This window comes from Pseudophryne corroboree, chromosome 2 (genome assembly GCF_028390025.1).
Source record: "Pseudophryne corroboree isolate aPseCor3 chromosome 2, aPseCor3.hap2, whole genome shotgun sequence".
NCBI classification, from domain to species: domain Eukaryota; kingdom Metazoa; phylum Chordata; class Amphibia; order Anura; family Myobatrachidae; genus Pseudophryne; species Pseudophryne corroboree.
In genome coordinates, this window is record NC_086445.1 from 400,894,149 (window position 1) to 400,911,134 (window position 16,986).

Consider the following 16,986-nt stretch of genomic DNA (forward strand, 5'->3'; position numbering starts at 1 on the left):
ATCCCAACCCGCTGAGATTCAGAACCAGAGGAAGTAGGTCTTAAACGGAAATAAAGTTTACAGGATTCTTTAAAACTAAAAAATTATTTTCTATCGCCAGAAAAACGGTCAGGCAAATGCATCTTTGGTTCAGGGACTACCTTTGGGGAGCCTCGCAAAAGATCTTCCTGCGACCTCACCCGAAGGGAAAGATCCTGAACCATCTGAGTAAGTTCTTGAATCTGATTGACTAAGAGCTGGCCAGGGTTTGGCCCTAAATCTGTCGGATTCATGAGGCCAAAAATTTTTAACAAAAACTGAATGAGAGGAAAAAATGAAAGCCCTGTTTAATTTTAATTTTTTGGTATGGCCGGTAATAATGTTATGATTCCAGCACTCTGGTCTGAGGAGATCTTTTTGCGAGGACCGGAGCACTGGAACGAAATGCTGGGGAAGGGAGCGGGAATGGAAAATAGCCCCAGCGCCCTAACTCCGTTGTCTCACCCGTGCTGTCGGAAATCCCCTGCGAGACTATGGTTGCTTGAGCCTATGGCAGCCGCGTTTGAAGGGCGGATTATGTCTGCCCAACTCCGATGCCCCCCCAGGTCTTAATGAGAGACAAAGGGAAATCCGAGACAGGGTGATAACAAGGGTCCCTCTGACTAAACAACCAGGCCAGGGGCTACAAGCTAACTTAAAACTAGAATATGTGCGGAAACACCGCCAGGGAAAAGGACAACCAAAATATCCACTTTCCACTTCTCCTACCCGGCACCGCCGAGTTCCAGAGAGGACTTGTGGAAGCGGAACCCTCCGCAAATGCTCAAAAAACAGAATATATAAAGATAAAGCGGCTGAGCCGCAACACACGGCAGAGCTGCAACTCACGGAACACCACTCGATATACAAAGGTGATCAGTCAGGACAACTGGGGACCAAACGACTTCCTGGGATGAGATGACAACTCCCGAATACAGGACTTCTGAGGACAGGAATGACCGGATACAGCAGGACTGGAACAGACTCTCAGCAAACCAAGGCAGCATGCAGGAAGCTATTACCGGCGTCTGTGAGAAGTACTGGGAAGGTATTTAACAGGGAGTCCTCCAATCAGCTGCTTAGAGCCTGATTGGGAATAAATGCCGTGCAGCTGCCTTGCTGCACGGCCAGAGGACAAGTGTGTGTGCTTGTTAATTAGGCCCTGCAAAGGGGAACGCGGTCCGCCTGTGGCGTCCCCGTTGCTAGGGTCCGTGCGGCTCAGCGCGCCCGGCGTCTAGCGTTGCTAGGGAGCCGGCGGCTGAACGCGCACGGCGTCCCAAGTTGCTAGGCACCGGGCCGCGCGGACATGCGGACCCCGGCGCCTAACAATTTGAGTATCCGTAGTATTTGTAGATGAATAGAGACCTGAGAATTATTTGCACTACAGTATTTATAATTGATGCATGGATGCATGTATATGTTCCCTGGCTAGAGAATTTGAAGGGAGCCTTGTTATTGTCAAAGAGAGTGTACTGATAACCAACTTGTTAGTGTACATAGGGCCTAATTCAGACCTGATCGTAGCTTACCCAGACATGCGGGGGGACGCCCAGCACAGGGCTAGTCCCCCCCACATGTCTGGCTCTAACTCCCCCCCCCCCCCGCACAAGTACAAAAGCATTGCACAGCGGCGACGCTTTTGTACTTGACGAGTAGCTCCCTACCTGCGCAGCTCCTGTGCGCTGGCAGGGAGCCTACCCGTTGCTGCCTGGGTCACAGCGGCTGCACGGTCCGGGCATGCCTGCGTTGCCCGGACCACGCCCCCAAAATGGCGGCCAAATGCCGCCAGCCCGCCCCCTCCCACCCAGAGACCGCCTCTGCCTGTCAATCAGGCAGAGGCGATCGCTGGGCTGAGAATGCCATCAGCTGGCTGGCATGCGCCGGCGCACTGCGGCGCATGCGCAGTTCAGACCTGATCGGCTGCTGTGTAAAAACGCACAGCAGCGATCAGGTCTGAATTAGGTCCGTAGTTGCCAATATCTGGAGATCACCGTCCTCTTAAATAAACAAGTTCTCCGAAGAGGCACTTGTTTGAATCACCCTTTGTGTGGTCCAGTCTTCCTTACTTTTTGAACCATTCTCAAGAACCTGAACCGGGTGGGAGAATTTAGTTACCAGGTAAAGCAGAACGTCACTCTTAGAAATCACACCGGCACCATCCTGCAACAGGAGGACCTTGAAAGACACATCCCTAAAGGTACATTTAAGCCTTATTAAAGTAAGCACATTAGTTTATGGGCACATCCTAGACATCTTTGTCACATCTCTTTTCCCTTTCCTGGTGCATTGAAGTCTTATAGGAAAATTTCAATATCAGATGGCCCTTGGACGTATTCTTTATGTGTTTTGTATATTAACGATCTTACACTATTGTGATTTCTTCTCTTATGTTTTGATTGGAGAAAAATCATTGACAACACAACTGGAGTATCATCCAAGCGATGTAGCTCATTTTTACAGTATTTCACTGATTAAAACCATTGCCTCTACTAGCTACCAGATTTTTTCTGGAGTTAATTAAAATAAATCTCACATTAATCTACAAAAAAAAACCCATCTTTCATTCTTGTCCCCCATATGCAATAAATAATGGCATCATAGTTTCAGAATATTATGACATACAATTCTAATATACATGTCATCTATGTGCAATTAGTGGCCCTGCAGATGTATATTAACAGCAGTGTCCAGAGTTACAGCACCGCATCGCCCCAAAAAAAAGACAGAGAAGAGCCACGGTAAAAAGAGGAGCAGCCGGAAGGCATTGAAGAAGGTGACTGTGGGATGGAGCTGGAGAAACCCTGGGGGATGTCAAGACAGAAGGAAGCTGGGGACGCTTGGGGGCTGTCGAGATAGAAAAGGGCTGTAGCTGCAGCTGGAGAGACACTGGGGAGGAACGGAAAGAAACATTGGGGCTGTGGAGATACAAGGGTGCTCTACTTTTTGAAAGTGAGGGGTATGTTATCATGCCTCCCGGATTTGCCCATCCTCTTGTTCTGTATTTTGCCAAAAGAAAGATGGCAACCCTAGCAGCCACATGCACTGCATGTTAGTGGTACAAATGCCGTCATGTTGTAGTGGGCTTGTTTGTCCCCCAAGATAAATTATTTGAATTTAGTAGTGACCTCTGCATTTCCCAGACCAACGCTGGAACTTTCCATTGCCAAACTAGTTAAAGTTATAAGCAAAATCCTGTCGGCCAACTCTTTTGTCTCATAAGAAACTGCTACATGCACATGTCCGTTTAATAGGAGCTTTCACCTGTGTCAGTCTGTGTGCAGGATTGATGTGATAGCAATGTTCTATTATGCAGTGACTTGGTGGATTTAGGCTCCCATATACAGGCTTTGTTTGCTGATCTACAGCCACAATGTTTGAAATGCTACCAAGCACAAGCTATTCATTTTTCTCCTTAATACCAATGTCATGACAACCACCACATGACCTGCCTCAAACACACCACTGTCTCCAGGGTTTCTCTCCCCAGGCTCTGATCCTCTGTCTCAGTCACTCATTTCAAAGTTTGCAGGCTGGGGAGGTAGCTAAGCTTCACTGTCAGGATGCACAGAGCCTATCAGCCAATATTACCATGTGGTAATAAATACTTGCAGCAGAAATGGGACAAAACCTACTATGATGAGCATAAGAGAAAGGTATGTTAGCTAGTTATAATAATAAAGCAAATTAACTAATTTCACACACTTGGTTTCTCTGAGATCTTTGACCTGTATGTATCACAATATAAATTTTTAGTTGCATTATATATAATCCAAGTATTTTCATGAATTTAGTTTGTATTGTTTAATATTGGCAACATTTCTGAGGTTGTTATAAAAAATAAAAAGCATTTAACACTTGTTTCTCAATGAAGCTGAATGACTGTTGAAATTCCATGAGTGGATATGTACAAATCAATTTAAAAAACAAACAAACCTACTGTTCTGGCTACAAGGTGATTCGCTGAATAAACAGCTTGTCTTTCATAGCAAGTTCAGAAGCCTTTGCTAATTATAATGCTCAGTCTCAGCACCAAGCTGATAAATTGCATTTTAAATATAAATGACTGTCCTCCTTATATCAATAAAATGAACATTTTGGTACTGATGTAGTGAGTACTATGCCAGTTTGTGCAGCATATGTTGAGTCATTTTGCTCAGATGGCGTACACGCATATATACGCAATTGCACAGCTGCATGTTGCTGCCACATATATCCTTCTTGACCTATAAACGTGTAATGTGTAAGTCTGTAAATTGTCAGACTTGTAGATTTCTTTTAAGTCTGTTCAAATGGGTGGCACTTGATACACCAGCTATTGGGATCCCGGCGCTCAGCATACCGGCGCCGGAATCCCGACTGCTGGTATACCGTCAACTATTCTCTCTCTTGGGGTGTCCACGACACCCCAGGAGGGAGAATAAACTGCGCCCGCAACGTGGCAAGCGCAGTGAGCCCGTAAGGGGCTCTTTTGCGCTCTCCACACTGTCTGCATTTCGGCGGTCGGGGTCCTGGCGCCAGTATGCTGGGCACCGGGATCCCAAGCGCCGGCGATTTATATTACACCCGTTCAAATTGTATTCACTTTTCATCTAGTCTGCTGTATGCCTTCATATCACTTATATCACTTACCTAATTATCTGTGTTGTCACTTATACAGTACATATTTAAATTATAAAATATGGGTGCTATGTAATATATATTGCTAGTGTTTATAAACAATATTTTGATTGCATGAAAAATGGCGAAAGTTAAATAATACCAAATAATACATGTCTACTGCTCATGCGTCTGAGCCATACTGTGCATGTGCCATAGTAGTCTTGAGATGGCGGTGGCAGTGTGGATTTAGAGCCTTATTCAGGTCACATTGCAAACATGATGTGACCGCAATTTTTGAGGGTGGTGGGTAGCGCGCACGCTCTGGTCCCATCCTGCGCTTGCAGTTAATGCAATTGGATCGCATTAACTGCGAATGCCTCTGCCTGAATGACAGGCAGAGGCGTTTGCGGGGCAGGTGGGTTGCGTTCGCTTACTGTTGTGTGGGCAGCACGAGGGAAATGGGGGCCTGTCGGCTGCATGTTGTCACACGCAGACGCTCCGATAGGGAAAAATGGCTGCACCGGCAGGGTCTTACCTAGTTTCTGCCAAGCACTAATTATGGTGCGATCGCAGTTAGAGCGTGGTCACAGTTGGTGGGCGGCAGGTAGTATGCTGAGCGGCCTTGCCCTGTGATGGATGGCCCCCAGCATGGGGAGTACAGAGAGGGATCCAAGTTAGGAAGAGGGAAAGGCCGGCGCGAGGAGCGACTGGTGAGGCGGGCCAAAGAGCGGTAATCGCCTCTGTAAGTATTCTCTCTCTCTCTCTCAATGTGTAAAATGGGGACACCTGCCATAATGTGTGAAATGGGGACTCTTGTCTGCCGTAATGTGGAGATTTAATGTATCAAGGGCATTGCAGTGTGTGGTATAATATGGTCTCAGTTGTGACTGTCCAATGGTGCAACCAATGCTGCGTCTTTGGATGCAAGTGATGGACTTGAGAAGCTGCCAGTGGGCATCTTATTACAAAAGACAGCTCCTGTGGTGTTAGTATATGTTCTCAGATCCACTGTGACCGAAATCACAGCAGGAGACGATTTTTGTCCACTTCTGAATCAGGTCCTATGTGTTATATCATTAGCATGTCTTGCCAATTATTGGAAATATTTTACTAACAATTCCACAAATATTTTGTACAGAGCTATAGTAATAGCAGGACGGGAAAGTAGATCAATGCTGAATTTACAATAATGGGCTGATAATTCTATTCACATCCAAACTAACTTAAAATGTGGCAGCAGCCATTACTACATTATACTTAAGGGACGTTACTCATCTCATTCTCTCCATTCTCTAGTATTATTAGATTTAATTAGGAATGTTTCCAAACTTAGGCTAATTACAATGAATAGTAAATTAATTTCTCTTTCCTACAATCATATTTATTTTTTCCCAGCAAGAAATAATATGACTTCAATATAAAGAGTTTCCATAAAAAAAACAAAAAACAAAAACAAATACTTCATACTCAAAAATGTAACTACACAAACATTTATGGCCTGATTCTTTTGCTGGTCACTGACCATACCGCTTGGTGCATCTTTAGACGCATCATCCAAACTTGCACCAGCCCTATGGCAGGAGCAGATTTTCTGTCTGATTGTGGCCTCCTTTGTGATGGAATAAGTGTCTGTTGTGTATGCAAACATTTTAGCAAAACACCCACAACATTCCCATAAGACGGATCATCTCAATAGCCACATTCCAACCACCGACCAATTAATTTTCATTGTTGTGCGTGTGTCAGGAAATCGCATCTGCAACTCGCAAACAGAATGCATCGGCAGTGCACACAACTAGTATGTCCGGCAATGACATAGCATGCGACTTATAATCAGGCATTCAGTGTTGTAGTGCTTTTTGTACTAAAAAACCCCTCAAATTGGTGATATATTGAAGCTTGGAATCAGAACGAATGCATGGTTGCAGCAGGTTTGGGCTATGTATATGTCATAGTGGGCTCTGCCAAACTCACCATCTATGGCTATACTGTGTCATTCAATTTTAATGTCAGACCCTGTAACAATGAAATTCTGTACATTCTGTGGGAGAGAAGCCACTGAGAACAGTCAGTAACCGCTCTGTCAGTTGCCAAGTGTTTTCTTGTACAGTGACGCTTCTGTGTGCTGTACGCTATATGTACAGAATTTTCAGAGATCTTTCTGCTCAAATTCAGTCATTATATATATATATATATATATATATATGTTTGTGTGTACTGTAAATATGATTAAGTTCACATTATGCAGCATTGTAGTATCCCAGTTCACATTATGCCACACAGTGACCCCGGTTCACATTATGCCACACACTATCCTTACTGGTTGTTGAGGGTCTCCTGCTTACCGCACTGCTTCACCTAGGCAGCTCTCTTATTCCCTTTGTGCTTCTCGTGTTGAATCTGCTGCGCACCATCCACTGGGAGGCAGTGGGCTGGTAGAAAGGGTTAAGGGGGGTACTCACGGAGCGATATTCTAAGCAATGTGACTAGATTGCTTAGATTTTAAGCATGATCGCTCCGTGTGTACCCCTCACAGGGATAGCGATGCACAGCCCCGCGCATCGCTATCGCTGCTGCTAGATTGGCCTGCCATGCAGGCCAATCTAGCAGGTTGCTCATTTCACCAGCTGGGTGAAATGAGCGCGCCCCCCCCCCCCATCTCCCCCCGCACGCTCAGCACACATCACGCTGTGCAGAGCGGTGGGAGAGATGTGTGCTGAGCGGTTCACTCAGCACACATCTCTCCCACATTGGCCCGTGAATACGGGCCTTTAGTCTTCAAACTGCTTGCCACAATCTAGTGCATACAATACACATGGCAAGTAGTTTGTACACTGTCCCTTTCTGTATTCACTACTGTGTGAATTGTTCTTACAGTGGCATTCTGCACTGATGCCAATGTCTGATGGATGCAGTAGAGGTGGGCTCCAAAGCAACAGCAACATTTGTGCCCACTATAGTTACACCCCTGACTGTTGGTGTGCCAAACCTGCGTTTTCCTGTGTGCACCTTTCTGCTGTGACCATAGGTTGATGCTTAGTTACTGACTGCAGAATGCCACTAACCTCGGCCTGTTACTAGACTTTGTTCTGACCATTGCCTATTCCTTATTTATTCCACCCTTGTATTCTGCGCCTAAACCGGTATCCGGTCTCTAGGTCGACCACTATTGGTCGACAGTAACTAGGTCGACAGGATCTCTAGGTCGACATGTTCTAGGTCGGCATGTCAAAAGGTCGACACTAGTTTTTCACAATTTTATGGGTGTCCACGACACCCATAGAGGGAGAATAGAACCTGTGGCAAGCGAAGCGAGCCACCGTGCCCACAGTGTGGCGAGTGCAGCGAGCCCGCAAGGAGCCTTGATGCACTCGCCGGCTGTCGGCATTGTGGCGGTCGGGGTGCCGCTATCGTATAGTGACAGTCGACATCCCGTACGCCGGGATCCCATACCGATCCCGACACCTCCTACGATGTTGTTTTCATCTCATCTCCTCATCAATACTATTCCTACTTAAAACTGAAGTTCAGGGGCATTCAAGTTCCTGTAAACATATAGCACTTTATGGCAAAGGTGCTTTCCTATAAGTGAAGAGTTCACAATACGGTTCTATGGTCTTATCAACTTAACTAGCTACTATCCCATCAAAATGACTGAACCACATAACAGCAATGTCGGCGCTGGCTGCTGTGTGCGCCTGAATGGACCAACACTTGAATTGCTTTGTCGGGCGCCATCTATTGGTGCCGGTGTGAAGACACTTGAATTCCCCATAGAGGTGAGGAGCAGCGTTAGCCTTTCTATTATATAGAGTTAGTATTGTCCTAAAAAAAAAATAATCAAGGTGCATGGCAGGACCAAAATTGATTTTGTGTTTCATGGGCTTAAAAACATTTATTGGGCTTAAAAACATTTATTAAATGTTCGAATCAATCTCACTTAGATCTCAGTCCTGCTTTAAGTACGATGGTTGTGAACTGAAACCTGTCACTACTTCTATTTTACTGAATAGCATTTACTGATAATGTGTCAGTTATGATAACTGTGGTAGTGTGGTTAGTGACATTTACAGTATATAATAACAGACGTACACAAGAACTAATTCTTCAAACACTGTATGACTTCTTCCCGGCTGACTTGGTTTGCGCGTTGAGTTCTTTGACTAAAGTGGCAAGAGGCAGATAAGTGTTATGTCAGTGTACCAGATATAACTACTAAGTGTGAATATCAGCAATGTTTCCCACTCTCTGCATGTGGCAATTTTTTAAACTCTACTTTTAACATAATTATCCTCTTTCATACAACTAATTGCCTGTTTTGTTCTTTGTTTTAAAGAACCCTTACAAAACTGTATCTTAGCTAAAATTGTTCTGTATCTTAGCTCTATTGTTCTATTGTTATATGTATTTTGCCTGAAATTCAATTGAATCCAAAAACCATTCTCCATTTTTCAGATATAAGATAATATGAAATCTGCAGGCTGTTACTCAATTGATCCTGTATATCATTTGCCACAGAGGTCTGGGTCCTGTGTATGTGGAAATCCCTTTATTAGTAATACTGGTGCTGACACATGCCTGAGGGAAATCTATTTCTAAGACAACACAAGGAGAATGCAAATTGTTTTTTTTTCACAGCACTCATGGAAGGAGGAAGTCTTGTCCTGCAGCTTTTATTTGTCACTTCAAAGTGACACTATGACTATTAATGTTCCTAAAGGGCATCTTTACACTAGCTCCATGGGAACACTACACAATATACATCATTACACACATCAGTGTCAAGAGCGACAGTGACTACTGTAAACTAGCTGATCGGTATTATCAGTGGAAGATATCAATATATATTAATTAAAAAGTTGCATTTTCAATGTAATATTAAAAAATGATTGAGCAACTTCATAAATGTAAAAATGTTTTTAAATAATAATAACTCTAGCTAGGTGCATGTGCATTTAACACTGTTTGCTAATATTTGTATTTAATTTGTATATTGAACAATAAAAATGATGTATTATATTATAAGGTGTATATATGTATTAAAGTTTGGGGTTATAAAAGTGGAGATGTTGCCCACAGCAACCAATTAGATTGTAGCTATTATCTTCTAGAAGGTGCTAGATAAATGATAAGTAGAATCTGATTGGTTGTTTTGGGCAACATCTCTACTTCTTCTACTTCTATTAGTGGCTATGGGCAATGTGCACTTTTATAAACCTGCACTTTATTAAATATACCCCTAATAATCCATTTATTGATACATTATTCCTAATACTTTTAAACAGACTAATGAGAATTCCTAAAACAAATTTAAAGTACAATTTTTACCGTTGCAAATTGTAAAACTATGGGGTCTATTTATGAAGCAGCTTTTTGCCAGAGAAAGGGGTTATCGCCACTTCCTCCTATTAGCAACAGTGATATCACAGAGAAATCCCTTTCCATTGCAGTCCCTATATTTTCACAGAATACCACCACGTCCCCATAGTCTGCTCAGTTTAATTTAACTTTTATCAGAACAAATTAGGTTCTGTCTACTGGGAGGTAACTTGACTCTGTCTACAGGCAGGGCCGGAGCTTCCACTAGGCAGCTTTAGGCAGCTGCCTAGGGGCGCCGGGACCTGAGGGGGCGGCCTGCTGCAGCTGCCTAAAAAAGGTAGCATAGTCCTACCTTTCACAGCCACTGCAATCCCCCAGAACTCGTATCTTACAGTAGCCGTGACTGCTAAGCTCCCGTATTGCAGCCTCCAGCTCCACCTCCACCCGGCACAGGCAGTAACTTTGACAGCTCCTGGAGTCCTGGCTGGGGGTGACATGCAGCACTGCTCTTCATTCCAGGCTCTTTCACAGACTACTCAGTTCCAACTCTGCACTGCAGCCTGCAGGTAAGGTGGCTGCACAGTGCATTCTCTGCATTGATAAGGAAAGAGGGCGAGAGCAGCGGTGTGGTGACAGGGTGGGGGGAGGAGATAAGGAGCAGGCATGCACACAGTCTGGGGGGATGAGCAGCAGCATGCACACAGATTTTGGGGGGATAGAACAGCAGACATTTAACAGAGTAGGGGGGAGGGGGTGAGAGCAGCATGCCTTTCATCTGAAGGATGGGTAGGGGGAAGGGGCAGAAGGCAGAAGTTTTGCCTAGGGTGCCGAGTAACCTTGCACCGGCCCTGTCTACAGGTGTCAATATGTTGTTGTTGTATATTGGGCCCGATTCAGACCTGATCGCTGTTGTGTGAAATTTTCACAGCGGGCAATTATCGAATGACTGCGCATGTGTATGCATCGCAAAGGTGTTCGCAAGGTGATTGACAGGAAGAAGACGTTTGTGGGTGGTAACTGCCCATTTTCAGGGAGTGTCAGGAAAAACGCAGGCGTTCCCAAGCGTTTTCAGGGCGGGTGTGTGACGTCAGCTCAGGCCCTGATCAATCAGCCTGTTTGTATCGCACTGTAGGAGTAAGTCCTGGGCTACGCACAGACTGGAAAAATCATTAGATGATGAGTGAGTTGTGGACGGATTGGCAGATGTCTGCGGTCTGGCGGAATTTTTGCACGGCATACACATGCATTCGCACACTTGCACGGGGCAGGTTTTCATTCTCCCTGGGCGGCGACTATCTGATGGCAGACCTCTGCAAACTTGCAGCACAGTGACCAGGTCTGAATTAGGCCCATAATTGGAAACATTTCTGTATACTGGTGAAAATGAAAAGGGTTGTGTGGTCTTAAGAAGCAATCAGATGTTTGGGCTCATTACCTAAATAACAGTGCTATGGTTAGGACTGCATTTTCCTTTACACCAGAATTGCCTTTCAGCGATTCTTTTGAAACATGAAAAATATGAAATAAATAAATACGTAAATGTAAAATTTCTAATTCAATGTACAGTATACATACATTATTTTCCAATGTTAAATATGTCAGGATGTCAACTTTTACTCTATTTGCTGTATATTTGAAAAACCATGTGGTAAAACTTTGTTGTTATGATTGACAACATGGAACAAAAATATATACTGTAATACTGTACGTACAGTACTGAAGTTCTTACTGCCATAATGTAATATGTTTAGTCCTGTACATTATTTCTACCCAGCAACCTTATATGTATTAAGCTTACCACATGCAGGCCAGTTCTGTAACTGGCCCAAGCACAGAGTGGCAGCATCCATTTAGCCACAGATGTAAGTAGCAAGTTTGGATGTTTGGATGTTTGCATACAGTTTTCAGACAGAGGGGCTGACCCTGATTGGCACATTGCTGAGTCCACTATAGTGTCTTTTGTCGTAGTCACATCTGTGGCATTATGCTAATGCTAGTATTAGCCCTTTCCGTGGTGTACAAGCGTGCATCTGGCTGTGCAAGACTGGGAAGCCCAGTTTAGATGCAACCATTGGTTGCACCATCAAAACTTGCTAGATGAACAATCTCCGTCAGAGTATCGCCTCCAAATAGAGAGATTCAGTGAGTCCGCAACCAGTTCAGCAACACGTCCACAAGACTCCCAGAACACCCCATAAGACAGTCCGAATATAGCCATCTCCTGGTCAACACCCAGGAACACCCAATACATTTATAATACATTTTGGACACAGTGCATCTCAACTGCGAGTGCGTCCCTGTGTGTACACATTGTAATGCATGATTTTTGTGCATGCATAGCTGCGGAAGGTTACGCCATACACATTGACACTGCGTGCGACTCAAAATCAGGCCAAGAATCTCATATAATACTGCTGTCAGCAAATGATTTCACACAGAGACAGCAGTCACATGCCAACCGCCTCTTCAAGCATACCTGAGTTTAATTGCTGTTGGTGATCATGATCATTTTGTGGCCACAAACATGGTCATTTTGGGTTAATCTGCCTATATTACGATGCTTTCGCAGTATGTGTGGCAAAATACATGTCTATGTGCAGACAAGGCCACCTGAACAGTACAAGGTTGTACAATATGGAAGCGGGAACATTGATCCCTATAGAAACACATGCACACAGAGCTCATACTAGACTAAATACTGGAGGGAGGGAGGTTCAGGGGAAATTTAAGGAAAAATTACCTCACAGCAATAGTAGTGGATAAGTGGAAAAGCCTCCTGTCAGAGGTAGTAGAGGCTAAGACAGTAGAGCAATTTAAACATGCTTGGGATAGGCATATGATTTTCCTTACAAAGGACTAACAGGTTTATTCATGAAGCAGTGAAACGAGTGGAGAAGTGAGCCAGTGGAGAAGCTGCCCATAGCAACCAATCAGCTGCTATAAATAATTTTAGAGAATGCACATGATAAATGTTACTTCAAAGCTGATTGGTTGTCATGGGCAATGTCTCCACTGGCACAGTTCTCCACTCTTTTTACTTCTTCATGAATAGACCTCTAAGGATCAAATAGGGATGAGGAGAACAAAAGGATAAAAAAAGTGACAGACTAGATGGGCCAAGTGGTTCTTATCTGATGTCAAATTCTATGTTTGTAAGTAGTACTCATGTTCCATCCAGTGCTAACATTAATGCTGTGTATTCTCCTCCCCTGGAATTTGTTCAGAGGAGCACTTTGGCCTGCCGTATCGCTGGCTTTTTAGGAGCATGCCAAAGGCAGTGACTGTGTCTTCTGACGCAAATTCACTGGCTTTGGAGCTTACTTTCGGTGAACATTCTGATCAACCTATGGGTTGCTCTGATGTTCAACGCGACGTTGCTGATAGTGGAGATAGATTCAGAGATGTATGCAAACATGGTGGTTTATTTACATCTCCAAAGTTTTCAGATCAGCACATGTGCAGGCAGGGGCGGATCTAGACTTTTCATTAAGGTGAGGGGGGGGGGGGGGGGGGGCGGTTTAAGAATTAATTGTGACTCCTCCTTCTCTACTCATACCTCCTCCCACTCCCAGCCTCCATTTGCAGTCCCCACTCTTTTGAGCTCTGGTTTCCATGTGATAGTTAACATCGATTACAAGCTCCATTTGGGTAGGAACTAATGTCAAGGACTTAAATAGTTGTTTTGACCATTTTATAGGTGTTTATGCAAAACATTCCTGCCTACACACAAAAATAAAAAGGCGGATCACCCCAATTACTGCCAAATCAGCCTAAAACTTGTATAATGTGTTCCTAGCTTAGGCTGCAAGTGGATATGCAGCTGAGGTGTAAATAACTGTAAACTGCCCATAGTTGGTGAATGTGACATTATGTAGCCGCAGATGCTAAAGATTGTGGGATAGGTCCACAGAGCAGAGCTGCATGCAACTCAAGAGTCTGGCCCAGTAAGGGCAGGATCCTGCATCTGTCTCTCAGCAGTACCAGGCATAAGTACACTGTGTGTGCACTTCCCTGTGATCATCCCGTCTGGGAGGGAGGGAGAGAGAGAGAGAGAGAGAGAGAGAGAGAGAGAGAGAGAGAGAGACTGCCCTCGTCAAGTTAAAGGCATGAGGTACTGCAGCTGCCCAGGCACATGTACCTGCTGCTACAGTGCATGATGGGGGATGCTCAGGAAGAGCAGGGTACAGTAACTAGTGTAAGGTGACCTGCAGGAAGACTAAAAAGTCTATTTATCACCATAAACTAGACCAAACTCGCCCTGCGATAATTGAGTACATTGCATGGATGTATCAATTATCGCATGCAGAGACAGAGCTTGCGGGCCTCTCCGCAGCGTCATCGGGGTATTATTCCCGTAAAAGATACCCCAATGTCCTACTGTGCATGCGCCGCCAGCCGTCGCTACTACCCCGCCGCAAAAATCCCCCCTCCCCCGGATTCTATAGTTACCAGTCGCAGGAGCCAGTGTCCTGCGACTTTCCAGTGCTCACCAGATTGAAGACTCTCTGTTGCTCACCTCCCGACCTCCAGCAGCCCTCTCAGCACTTTGGATTTTGTATGAATGCCGCTCTGCTGCTTTCCTCTCACTTGCTGTCTGCATGGTATTTCCTGGCTGGCCATGGCTGTGTGCTGCGGTGCACTGGGCCTGCAGTGTTGTGCCAGCTATGGGATGGGGCTGCCACCAGTGCCAGGGGACTGTGGAGGCAGATGGGCACCAGGATTGGGGCTGGGCCTCCTACTGCTGCTTGACACAAGAAACTTCCCTGTATGAGGTGCGCCAGTATCAGCAACCCCTCTCACTCACTGTAGCGTCCTAGGAAGTGGTCACTGCCATGCCATTGGTGCCTGTCACTGCTGCCCTGCACTCTACTGGCTGCCAGGGTAGCAATCCTATTAGTCGGCTTTGTCCTGGCTTAGCCTCATGTTATCTAGAGTAACGGTGGACTGACAGACTGCCCAGAACTGTAACAAGATCAGTAAGTACGCATGGATGTTCCTGCATGTTATGGGGGGCAATCGCCCTCTTCACCCCCCTCTAAATCCGCCAGTGTGTGCAGGATCAGTACTGTGTATGTGCAGATTTCTGTCTGCGATGATGGTTCCATAGCATCAATGCCCCATAAGGGAGGTGAAAGCAGTGGCTTTCCAATAACCACTGCATACCCCATGGTCAGGGCCGGCTCTAGGCATGTTCGAATAGAGCGGCCGCGCAGGGCGCCACCCTTAATGGGCGCCGCGCGCTGGCGCCGCCATATTCGAACATGGAGCCGGCCCTGCTCTGCAGCATTGTGTGACTTGAGTGCGCTATACGCGCTGAACGGCGCCGGTGTCTAACGTCAGACGCCGGCGCTGCGCAGCGCGCACAGCGCACTCAAGCGCCTTGGACTTGGAGGCTTCCTGGCCGCCCGCCCGCCAGCACCCCCGCACCCGGACCCGGACCTGCACTGCCGCACCCGGACCCGGACCTGCACTGCCGCACCCGGACAGCAGTACTCCTCCCCCTCCAACGCCGCAGGTATTTGGGGGGGGGGGGGCTGAGTGAATCATTTATGGATGGCACTGTGGGGGCATTTATCTGGCACTGTGGGGGCGTTTATCTGGCACTGTGGGTGCATTTATCTGGCACTGTGGGGACATTTATGTAGCACTGTGGGGGCATTTATGTAGCACTGTGGGGGCATTTATGTAGCACTGTGGGGGCATTTATCTGGCACTGTGGGGGCATTTATCTGGCACTGTGGGGACATTTATCTGGCAATGTGGGGGCATTTATTTGGCACTGTGGGGGCATTTATCTGGCACTGTGGGGGCATTTATCTGGCACTGTGGGGACATTTATGTAGCACTGTGGGGGCATTTATGTAGCACTGTGGGGGCATTTATCTGGCACTGTGGGGGCATTTATCTGGCACTGTGGGGACATTTATCTGGCACTGTGGGGACATTTATCTGGCACTGTGGGGGCATTTATCTAGCACTGTGGGGGCTTTTCTGTATCTACATATCTGGCACTGTGTGGCCATTTATGTATCTGGCATTGCTGGGGGGCATGTCATGTGTTGCTGGCACTGCTGGGGGGCATGTCATGTGTAGCTGGCAGGGCTGGGGAGCATATCATGTAGTGTTCCCGCTAGGCGTCTGTGGCTAGGCAAAGTGTCTAACGTGCTCTGCCTGGCGCAAAGTGTCTAACGTGCTCTGCCTGGCGCAAAGTGTCTAACGTGCTCTGCCTGGCGCAAAGTGTCTAACGTGCTCTGCCTGGCGCAAAGTGTCTAACGTGCTCTGCCTGGCGCAAAGTGTCTAGGAGGTTCTACCTGGTGCAGTGTGTATTAACTGCACTACTGTGTGGTGTAATGCGAATTGCCACTATTATGTGGCCACGCACCTTCCCCACGAAGCAACGCCCCTAAATTTTTGCTGCGCGCCTTCGGCTAGCACTGTCCATGCTTTACCATGTAGGTAGATGAGCACCAAGCATTACAGTATGTACATCATTTTGCCCTCCTAACTTAAAAATGTGCCCTCCCTGCCCTAAAAAGTGAACACTATCGTGTAGCTGGCACTGCTGGGGGGCATATTGTGTGTAGCTGGCACTGCTGGGGGGCATATCATGTCTATCTGGCACTGCACATTGTGTATCTGGCACTATACTGGAGACATTATGTGTATCTGACACTATACTGGAGACATTGTGTGTAAGGAACACTACTGTGGCTGTTATGTGTAAGGCTGCTAATTGTGTGCGTAGAGGGGGTGTGAAAACATATTTATTTATAATCTAATAATAAGAAGTTCTGAGGCCACGCCCACTTTTCAAGAGGTCACGCCCACTTTCCCTGGGACGCGCGCGCCATCGGCGCGCGCATAATGGGGGGGGGGGGGGGCGCTTTTACATGTTTTCGCTCAGGGTGCTAGTAGGCCTGGAGCCGGCCCTGCCCATGGTGGCTTGGAGGTGCTTGGTGGCTTGTGGTTACACAACTACCTGGACCTAGAGAAACTTCTCTTCCTGATGCGCCTGCCCCCATTGAAAATGACCCTCCCAAAATGACTACC

At 46.2% G+C, this 16,986-nt stretch overlaps 1 protein-coding gene across 1 annotated transcript in view; it reads left to right on the top strand.

The window, feature by feature from the left end:
• The first annotated feature begins 3,497 nt into the window (after nt 1-3,497).
• Nucleotides 3,498-16,986, top strand: part of CFAP97D2 (CFAP97 domain containing 2) — an 81,320-nt gene continuing 67,831 nt past the window's right edge. The window contains exon 1 of the mRNA XM_063953394.1: nt 3,498-3,671. Within this exon, the coding sequence (XP_063809464.1) occupies nt 3,579-3,671 (93 nt within the window). The 5' untranslated portion in view covers nt 3,498-3,578. The remainder of the gene's footprint in view (nt 3,672-16,986) is intronic.